Here is an 11014-nt window from a genome sequence, read left to right on the forward strand (position 1 = left end):
CACTAAAGGCAGTCTGACAGGATATGCGCCATGTGATATAATAAAACCCCTGCCAGAGAAGATGCATGATTTTTTTTGAGCTTTATGTCCCTAGTTTGTCAGAAGAAGAATATTTTCTACACATAAGGGATAGTAGGGATCCTGTGGTAGTGGAAAAGACCATTCAGAGGGAGGAGAATGCAGTTATGGAGAACCCACACTTGCCGGGACCCCCACACACATTGAAGAACATGTATGGGGAGAGGGCAGGGTACCTGTCGTTAGCAGTGTGAAGAGGAGCTTTGATGTGGGCTGTGACCAACAGATCTGATACTAGGTGAATCCTCTAGCCAAGACACCACCTTTTATGCCTCTGTCTTTGCTGGTGCTCCACTGCTTGGATGGAGGAGTCCCTCCCTATTAGCCCATGCCAAGAACCCCTGCACAAAGATTGCTTCTTAGAGCTCTGTGCAGGGAGGGTGGATTTGCCCTAAGTTAAACAGGCTATGTAAGTCCACGGTATTTTTATTAATGTCAAAATCTTGGTCCCACCCTCTCTGCAGGCACAGAAGATGAAAATGAAGCAGAATTGCTGCATTTCCACTGTGTGAGGGAGGGGAGTATCCAGGATGTTGAGAAACTACACAAGGGGACTTTGACTTTATCTAAGCATTTATACTATGCTCATCAGTTTAATACTGACAGTGCTGATCAGTGGACCTAGGCCAAATACGTCCACTGATCCCCAAAATCCCAAGGAGAGGGGAAGCTGTGACACAGAAAGAACACCCAACTCCCTACGGAGAGCAGTAAGCCCAACTTGAAGGCTGGAGAGAAGAGTTTGTTCCTATTAGAATCCTCACCTACTTTTCTTTTCTTTTTTTTTTTGGGGGGGGGGGGGGACAATGTCTTTTTACTTGGGCTTGATCAAGAGGGACCAGGATTTAGTTCATTAGCACCATGTTCTGGGAGACGAAGATATGGGGATAACAATTTCAATACACCCCTTCTACTTGCAATGCTAACCCACCTCACCACAACCACCTTTCTTTGATTTTTTTGCTCAAGTGGACACTCCATGGAAGGGTCTCTTCACCAGCTGCTTCTTAAACTTTTTTTAATTGAGTGAGAGTGTAACAAAAAGCAAGAAAAGAGCTTCTCCCTAAAATAAATACCTGTGATTCAAGATGAACCACTCACTGCAGAATCACGGAGCACAAGAACATCTCCATTGTATTTCTTGGCCCTGCTAGTGAAAGACACCACACATCTTGAACTTTGCTTGAAGTGGTTTTCAATATTATTTGATAAGGAGTCTTCAGTGGGAGCAAGGGGATTTTCAAATCCCTGGAAGAGGCATATTGATTCTTCCCAGTTGTGTGAAATTGACAGTGCATTAATAAGACACTCTCTGTGCGAGTACTGAAATACATTTCTAAATGTTATCCAGAGAAAAGTGATTGGAAAGTTGAAATATTATCTGCAGAACCTGATGTGATATCCTATTCAGGGGACACCATCATAGGGCCTAATCACATCAGCCACACTATAAGAGGCTCGTTCACCTGCGCATCTACCAATGTGATATATGCCATCATGTGCCAGCAATGCCCCTCTGCCACGTACATTGGTCAAACTGGACAGTCTCTATGTAAAAGAATAAATGGGCACAAATCAGACGTCAAGAATTATAACATTCAAAAACCAGTCGGAGAACACTTCAATCTCTCTGATCACTCGATTACAGACCTAAGAATGGCTATTCTTCAACAAAAAAACTTCAAAAACAGACTCCAACGAGAGACTGCTGCATTGGAATTAATTTGCAAATTGGATACAATTAACTTAGGTTTGAATAGAAACTGGGAGTGGATGGGTCATTACACAAAGTAAAACTATTTCCCCATGTTTATTTCCCTCTTCCCCCCCACTGTTCCTCACACGTTCTTGTCAACTGCTGGAAATGGCCCACCTTGATTATCACTACAAAAGATTTTCTCTCCCCACCACCCCCCGCTGCTCTCCTATTGGTAAAAGCTCATCTTAAGTGATCACTCTCCCTATAGTGTGTATGGTAACACCCATTGTTTCATGTTCTCTGTGTAAATAAATCTCCCCACTGTATTTTCCACTGAATGCATCTGATGAAGTGAGCTGTAGCTCACGAAAGCTTATGCTCAAATAAATTTGTTAGTCTCCAAGGCGCCACAAGTACTCCTTTTCTTGATGTGAAAATGGATGTCCTTTAAACAAAAAAAAGTTACCTAGCTGTCTTCATCTCATGTACTATTATGCCCCAGTGGCATAGAGACTGTAGATGCTCAACACCTTTGAAAGTCAAGACATAAGTGAGTTATTCAAGGTCATGCTCAATCAGAGCCAAAGAGCCTGTTAGTCCCAGGTTTTATCCCCTGGGCAACATTTCATGTAGGGACGTGTTTAATATAAACCAAGAAAAGAGATGGGATTACTGAGCAACCCTGTATATTTTATAGAACCAACTAACTTAATTGGGCACTGATTCAGCAATGGGATCCATCCTCAGACTCCTATACCCGTGCAGTCCCAATGAAGTCACTGGACTCCATAGAGGCACACAGGTCTAGACAGATAGATCCTTTTGCAGGTTCAGTGCAGATGTCAGCAAATCTGACTCTGAAAATGGGAATTTTCAAACCTGTAGAATAGACCTATGTAGACCAATGAAAGAGAAATGATTATGTCTCAAGCCAGTGAAGAACAGGCTTTCTGCTGTCTAAGATGTAGAACAGTAATGGAACCGAATACAGTGCAGTTAATTAATAAGAAAGGACATTATTCTGTTTTGGGGGGGGGGGAGGAGGATTAAACAAGTTTGTGGGCAAAGCACTTTTCTTTTTTAAAGCAGAATCTGATAGGGAGAAAGAGAAGCTGGTAAAACAGGATTTAGACATAAAAAAACCACACTGTTTGACTAAGGAAAATAATAAGATTTTTAAAATGTACTGCTGTATTGGCAGGCACTTCAAGAATTAATACTGAGGGTCACTTCTGGATCATTGCTAATAAAGCTCTGATACCACATGTGCCTTTCAGGTCCTTGTTCCTGCCTACACCATAACAAAACCCATTACAATTCTATTGACAGGCAAACACCCATTTATATGAGAAGTACACTGCATATTTTGGGGAATCAGAATATAAAAGCAGATTCTACCCTACAGCACTATATTGTTATTCTGAGGCTGGACTCTTCTATCTGGCAGAATTAGGTTTCCAAGTTTTTGAGGGGGAAATTATTTTTATTTTTTTTCAGTTTTAGTTGGAGACAAAACATTACACTTAAATGCTTGAGGCAAATCTTCCTGTTTTATTGGGCTAGTTAACTGAATATAGAGTATTAAACATGGCTAGATTTAATGTTTATTAACACACCAGCTGCTCCTTCCAGGTTTATAGAAGTTGTAATCTTGGTGCCAAATATAATTTTAAGACATTTTCAGCAAGAGGCAACTTCTTGTCAACCCTTTTTTCTTCCTCTTCTCCCCAATTCATTTAAAGCCACGAGTCAGCAAACGAATGCACCAGTGCAGACCCTTACATATAAAGGGAATCCTATTTAAGCCAATGGGATTCTGCATGGATAATAAACGTGAGAGTCTATAGCAGTGATCTATTTCCAAGATCAGTGCCAAACAGAGCCGGGGGGGGGGGGGACTTCTGAAGAATTTTATGTGTTTTTCACTGACTGCAAGCTCAGGTTTCCTGTCACCTATCAACCATTTACTACTACTGTCTTATAGAGTTTAAGAATAATCCAAGGTTGCTGATTATATTTCAGCACTAGTATTATGTAAGGGCCTAGATCCACAGAGTCTTCCACTCGCAAAGAACAAATATTTGATTTTTGGTTTAAAACATATTGAGAAGAAAATTATTAGTACTTCAAGGAAAGTTCCTTCTCTTCCACCTTGCATTTGCCTAGTCCCAAAACAGAAACTTCTACTAGGTAATAGTAATTTGCTAATTAGACTTCATGGTTGGAGGATTATTTTTTTAAACTGCTTTCTTGGATTTCCACTTGAAAAATATTTCTTTCCTTCCACTACCTGTCTTTTATTCGCTTTCTCTATGTGCCCATGTATACAACGCCCAAATGTGTATGTATGTATGCCCATATACACAAATATGCTCTCTTTTGCTCAATTTGAGTTGAGTGTTTTGTCCAAATGAGCTGTTCTAGAATGTGGACATAGTTTACAGTTAAAAATGTTTGTTACTACAAAAGTAGATAAGGTTTTTGGGGGACATCTATTTTTGTCCTGAAATGCATTCATCCTTAACTGGATGGTTATCTTCCAAGAGTACTTTCTATCGATAAAACATTACAGAAGTTGTTTAAAGATCACGCTAAAACAATCTCATTAAAATTTTTATTTTTGGAGAAGAGAAAAATTGTATTTCCAAATTTCATTTTTCGATTTCTGAAAACACAGTGTCATGGGGAAATGATTCTATGTCACCTTGACAGGTTTCAGAGTAGCAGCCGTGTTAGTCTGTATTCGCAAAAAGAAAAGGAGTACTTGTGGCACCTTAGAGACTAACAAATTTATTTGAGCATAAGCTTTCGTGAGCTACAGCTCACTTCATCGGATGCATTTGGTGCATCTGATGAAGTGAGCTGTAGCTCACGAAAGCTTATGCTCAAATAAATTTGTTAGTCTCTAAGGTGCCACAAGTACTCCTTTTCTTTATGTCACCTTGAGAACACACTATCAATGATCTACAGAATCCAAGCGAGCAGTCAATTACTTGTTCCTCGCATATCAATGCACTTTTCTTTTCTTGTAGGACACTTACAGCACCATATTTAGCTTTCTTTTTACTATCTTCCTGTAATTCAGAAGACAATTTAGACTCCCATATGGTTACTATCAAAACTAACAGATGCCTAGCAAATTAAAACACAAATTATGACTTGTAATATGCTGATGTATCATCATCCCACTACATCTTGCAATTTACGGTGAATCATAAGAAAAAAAAAAAAAAACAGGCTTCTGTTTGATGTGCTCAAGTACTCTGTACCTCCCTTCTCTATTAGTTTAGGGTCAATGGAACCAGAGTATGGTCCAAATTCTGCAGTGAGACATACATATGCAGTTTCCACTGAATGCAACAAAGGACAGAATGTGGCCTTCATTTACTTGAAATAAGTTAACAGCTTAAAACTGATTTGCAGAGGGGAAAGTCAGTCTTGTGCCTTTTTGGGTTCATTCTGACATATAAAGAAGGCCTGAAAGAGTTTTTGGTAATTAAAAAATTAAACAGAAGCTATTTTTCTTCCCTTTTGATTTTTATGTTAGGAATTCAGGTCCTTCATAGGCTGGAAGACACTGGTTTTGTCTAGACTAGGATTTAAAGGTTGCTAGAACAGGGGTGGGCAAACTTTTTGGCCCAGAGGCCACATCGGGGTTGCGAAACTGTATGGAGGGCCGGGTAGTGAAGGCTGTGCCTCCCCAAACAGTCTGGCCCCTACCGTCTACCTACCCCTCCCTCCCCGACTGCCCCCCTCAGAACCCCCAACCAATCCAACCCCCTCCCTGGTCTTTTTCCCCTGACCACACCTTCTCGGGACCCCGCCCCTAACCAGCCCCTGGGACCCCACCCACTATCCAAACTCCCCCCCAGCTCTCTGTCCCGACTGTCCCAACCCCTATCCACACTCCCGCCTTCTGACAGCCCCCCCCCCCCCCCCCAGGACACCCACGCCTATCCAACCCACCCTGCTCCCTGACCACCCCGCCCCGAACCTCTGCCCCATCCAACCACCCCCTGCTCCCTGTCCCCCGATTGCCCCCCCAAGACCCCTTGCCCCTTATCCAACCCCCAGCCTCGGCCCCCTTACCATGCCACTCAGAACAGCACGTCTGGCAGCCCTTCCGCCTGGCCGGAGCCAGACACACTGCCACGCTGCCCGGAAGGAGCGCACAACCCCGCCGCCCAGAGCGCTGGCAGCACTGCGGTGAGGCAGCGGGGCGGGGTACAGCGGGGGAGGGACCGGGGGCTAGCCTCCCCGGCCAGGAGCTCAAGGGCTGGGCAGGACAGTCCCGCTGGCCGGATGTGGCCTGCAGGCCGTAGTTTGCTCACCTCTGTGCTAGAATGTGTTAGGTAACATACACTCTAGAAGTGTAGTGCAGAAACGGCAGAGCATATCTTAACACATATTAAACTGATCAAGTTAAAGCCTGGGGCGGTGCTCTAGTCAACAAGGGCCTGAAAGGGAAAGATGAGCAACAGATAGACTAAATATCCCTTTCCCGTATTTAAATCTTTGTTTTGTTTGGTTTATATTTTGTTTCAGTGTTCAAGTAACGTTTTGGAGAAAGGGCATTTGTTAGTTTTAAACATCCCTGCCTCTTCTATTAAGGTGTTGCAAGCTCACATAATAAGTTCTCCAAAGACTTCAAAGTCTTGTTTTGCTGAAGGATTACTTGGGCATTCCCAGTATCTGAGATAAGACACAAGCAAGGGGAAAAAACCCCAAACAAACTTTCTTTATACATCATAAAGCGTGCTCCTTCATCCCCTCCTACCCTACCGCCATCCCCAAAAGGGGGGCAGGAAACAATCCTGAATTTTATCAAATCTTTTGCAGGTCACCTCTAGCATATTAAATGTAATGTCTTTAACTCTGGGTTTTCAAAAAGACAACCTAAAATTACAAATGTATCTAAAGTTGTGATTTATACTGCATGTACAAACAAGGCAACATTCTGTTCGGTTACCAACCCATCCCTCCCCCATCCAGCTCTACTGAAGTAAGTGTAGTTGGATGAACATAACAGAGTGCAGAATTTGGGCCATGTTATCCGAGGCAATAAAAGATTAAGAGGTGTCACCTGAAGGGCACAATTCTGCCTTCAAACACACAGGTGCAACTTCCACTAACTGGGTACAAATCTGTTGTTGCTGTTGGGTTCTGGTTTGGGGGTTTTTTTTCCCCCATGTAAAAAACACAAAGCTGAACAAAAAGGTTATTTTGCCTTTTATTCCAAACATTAAAGGGTGTGAAGTTATGTACATCTTGTCTATATTATAAAGTTAAGAGGTATCTCTCTTTAGATTATGTGCCAATATCCCAACTGTTATTAAAATACTTACACAACATTCCTCTGTTGAAGGCTCCATCACTTCATTTCATTGTTAGAAATGGTGCTGCTCCCAACACACTTCACTCCGTTTTCAGTCTGCTATTTTATGATGCAGAAATGGAAGGTTTAAGTTTTCTCTTCATTTTTTTAAAAACTGTTGATACAAAGAGCACAAACTAGGTCTTTGCTAGATGTTTCTGGAAAGGTACTACATACTTTTGAAGGGTTTATGCAAGATGTTTGAAAGAGAATGTTTTACACAATAACATTCTCAGTAAAGTGTCAGAGTAGCAGCCGTGTTAGTCTGTATCCGCAAAGAGAAAAAGGAGGACTTGTGGCACCTTAGAGACTAACAAATTTATTTAGTCTCTAAGGTGCCACATGCACTCCTATTCTCAGTAAAAGATCTGAGCTTTCTTAAAACAACTAAAGATGCAGTTATCCTCAAATACTGCTCTCCTTGTATAGGCAACTGAAATTATTTTTCTTTTACATGAGCTTTGGCTCAGATGAGTGATTGAACACTGAGCAAGTTGCTATCAAGTCAAGAAAACTACATTAAACATACTCTGGAAGATGACTGCCTATTATTTGGAACTGTGATACAGGTGGCCTCTCCTCACAAAAAGCCAGTACTGTTTTGAGGAAGTAACTAAGACAATAAAAACACGTAACTCCTCTATAGATGAAAAGTGCTGTATATCTCAAAGGGCTTTGTAAAGGAGGACAAATATCATGGACTGCATTTTGCAAATAGGGAAATTCAGATATTGAGGCCACACAACAAGCCAACAGCAGAGTTGGGAATAAACTCAAGCCTCCTGATTCCCAGTCCAGCGTCTGCCTCTCCACTGCACTATATGGCCCAAGGACCTTCCCTCAGAAATCTGGGATCCACCAATTCAACTGTGACACATGGAACTCTGCTATTCATTTTGAGAGCTAAACTGTGTGATCCTCAGCCAACCAACATGAAAGTAGTAAATAATTTGTTAGCCTCCTGTGTCCCTTTCATGCAAACATATAAGCCTACATAAGAAAGAGACACTAATCCAACTGCCATTGTCCACATATTTAGTATTTATAGGTCCAGGCAAGCACAGTTAAATAGGAGAAGCATAGTATCTCACTCATTGAAAATGACTGGTTGGCCAAGAAACACACCACATTTATTCTATATATAATTTATTAGGGTATCAAAATAATCCTTCTCCCCGTTGATCCTGAGGGCCATTGGAATGGTATAAAAGTATTCTGCAAGTGCAAACCCTTCTGTTTTTCCCCAGAAAACAATCAGTGTTCATTGCATCACACATGTAGAGGAATTAAACACATACATACACCTTTAAAACTGGAGCAAACAAAACAACTGATGCGGCTGTTGAAAGACACCGTATGACGCTTTAAAGTACCATGTATGATAGGAGGTAAGGAAAGGACAAGTTAAACATTAATATAAAATGAGTGTTTGAACTATTTTAAGATTATGTAAAAAAAAAAATCAATCAATCAAGTTTCTTTTTTGTTTGCTCAAAATAACCACTTTTAAAAACTATGACAGTCTTCCAGAGATCTTTACTTTCTAGGAAAAGGGACCTCACATAGTCACTAAACACTTATTATCACCTGGTCCTTATCTATTTTTTCCATGGGTGCTGAAGGTAATCAGAAGCTCTGTACTGGTGATGAGATGAGAAGGGAAAAGTAACAGTTTTCCCCATCTGTAATAATGGAGTTCAGAATCTTTTGTTGACAATCTTTAAATTCCAGCATTCCGAGTCCGTGTTCACACATGTTTTCACAGTTCCCCCCCCAGCACACCTACAACATCTCTGTTTAATAAGTCTGTCTTCATCACTGCTAATTGGTATAAATTACAGGGAGATGCGCTTTATAAATACAAGAGCCCCTCTCCTGCTATAATGAACGATATATACATGGATGAGGCCATATTTTATTTTGTTTCCAATAACACATAAACCCATCTGCTGTATTGACCCTGACTGTATAGATTAAGCATCATGTTAAATACGTATCTCATTCAACACAGGCAGGTAAAAAACCTGCTAGAAATATTATTATATGCAGGTTACACTCTAATATACAGCTCTGGCCACTCCATACACAACGCTACAGATGGTGCCACAGGATACAGTACAACCAAGACAAGACCAGCAACACAGCCGCTGTCAAGCAAATGCTCAGCCAAACCATTGTCAGAGCCTGGGCTTCAGAGGGGGGAAACACAGTTTCGTCCCTTGCATTATTAATTAATTAATAATTATTAATAAACAATATCTAATCAAGCAAACCCCCTGCATATCCCTACAAGTCACTGTGTAAGCATCCTCCCAAACGGCATTGCTCCTAGAACTTGAGCTACGATTTTCCTCGGGGACATTGCAATAACACATGCACATCAACCCACCCTCCCGGCCTGGGTGTCTCGTCAATTCTCTACTTCTTCCATGACAAAGGGGGAGGGACACTCTTGACACCTACAACAAAAGCAATTAAGAGGGAGGAGGGAAGCGGGAGAAAGCTTTGTTTCAAGAGGCAGGCAGAACCCAACAGGCGAACCTGTCTGATCGGAGCGACGGGGGATGGATATGGCTTATCGGGGAGCCTGGGGAGGAGGAGGAACACGCATCGCTCTCGGCTTTGTATTTTTCACACGCTCCTGACTGTCCTTTCCGTGCGTTGCACCGGCGGGACTTACCCAGAAAATGACATTGAAGCCAAAGATAAAATATTTGATACAGCAGCTGACTTCGGGCCCTTTGTAATGCTTCCCGGACATCCTCTGGGCTCATGAAGACGCGGTGCTGGCAGCCAGAGTGGAAGCAAACGGCGCGGGTCCGGCCGCCCAGAAGGGAGGCGAGCAGCAGCCGGCCGGGAGGGAGGGAGGGAGCAGGGCGGGCTGGGGAGGGGAGATCAGCGGCTGCGGCAGGAGCGGGCTCGGCGGCGGCTGGGCTCAGCGATGCATGGCGCGGGCGCCGAGTCCCGGGGACGGCCGGCGAGCAGCGCCCACCTCCTCTCGCACATCGAGGAGGCTCCCGCGGCGGCTGCTGGGGAGAGAGGCGCTGCCCGGGCAGATGCTGCCAGCACCGGACCGTCCCCGCCGGCGCAGCGAGACGCTCGAGCCCCCCTGGCCACGCTGCGCCTTCCTCCCTCGCCGGCTGAGCCCGCCCCCCGCCTCCGGAGCGCAGCGGGCGGAGCCGCGCACACAGCGCAGGGCCGAGGCGAGGCGAGAGGCGGGCTGCCCCCGCCGGCCCCGGGCAGCCCCAGCCCCGCGGGCGGAGCGAGCCTGTGCTGACGCCACAGGAGCAGGAGCTGCCCCCCCCCCGCTGGCCGGGGGCCCGCTCCTGCCCTCAGGCTGAACGCCCAGGCTGGGGGGGGTCTCTTGAAACGGCTTCTCCGGCTGGCAGCAAAGAACCCAACCCTTGGGGAGCGGGAGCCCCAGCCTGCCCCTGGGCCACTCGGCCTGCAGCGCTGGATGCGCAGGAGAGGAGGGCGCTGCCCTAGGCCGTGGCTCAATCATTGAGCAGGGGTGGGGGGGAGCCGCTTTCCCAGCAGTCTGGAATATCAAATAGTTTTGAAGGCGATCCAGAATAAAGATGCCCCCTTGGGATCTTGTCCAGGGCAGCACTGCCAACCCCAAGCTGTCATCAGTCACAAGACTTCCCTTTCCCTAGAGCGTGAGATTGGTTTAAACATTTGTACAAATGATAAAGGGGGGGGGGGGTTGTTTTTTGTTTTTGTTTTTTTTTAAATTGACTTCAGTTGTTTGTTCAATTTGTCTTTGAGCCTTTAGGGAGAAGCTGCCCACTCCTTAAAGTGTGGGTGATCATTCCAGGTTCAAAATTCAAACTATATCCCACTTGTAAAAATGTAGATATGTA

The 11014-nt window shown here is 44.2% G+C and overlaps 1 protein-coding gene across 6 annotated transcripts in view; it reads right to left on the bottom strand.

The window, feature by feature from the left end:
- The window catches only part of TSPAN5 (tetraspanin 5), a 137636-nt gene extending 127249 nt beyond the window's left edge, over positions 1-10387 (bottom strand). For 2 of the 6 annotated variants that reach the window (XM_038400669.2, XM_038400665.2), the window contains exon 1: positions 9832-10309. Coding sequence is in view for 2 of the 6 variants with exons in the window: in XM_038400670.1 (XP_038256598.1) it covers positions 9832-9912 (81 nt within the window). In the remaining 4 variants the exon portion in view is untranslated. Of the gene's footprint in view, positions 1-7122; positions 7267-9831 lie in introns of all 6 variants that reach the window. The other 4 variants (XM_043513665.1, XM_038400663.2, XM_043513664.1 and 1 more) reach the window with 3 other exon arrangements.
- Positions 10388-11014: the final 627 nt, after the last annotated feature.

The sequence above is a fragment of the Dermochelys coriacea genome, chromosome 4, assembly GCF_009764565.3.
Source record: "Dermochelys coriacea isolate rDerCor1 chromosome 4, rDerCor1.pri.v4, whole genome shotgun sequence".
Taxonomy (NCBI): Eukaryota; Metazoa; Chordata; order Testudines; family Dermochelyidae; genus Dermochelys; species Dermochelys coriacea.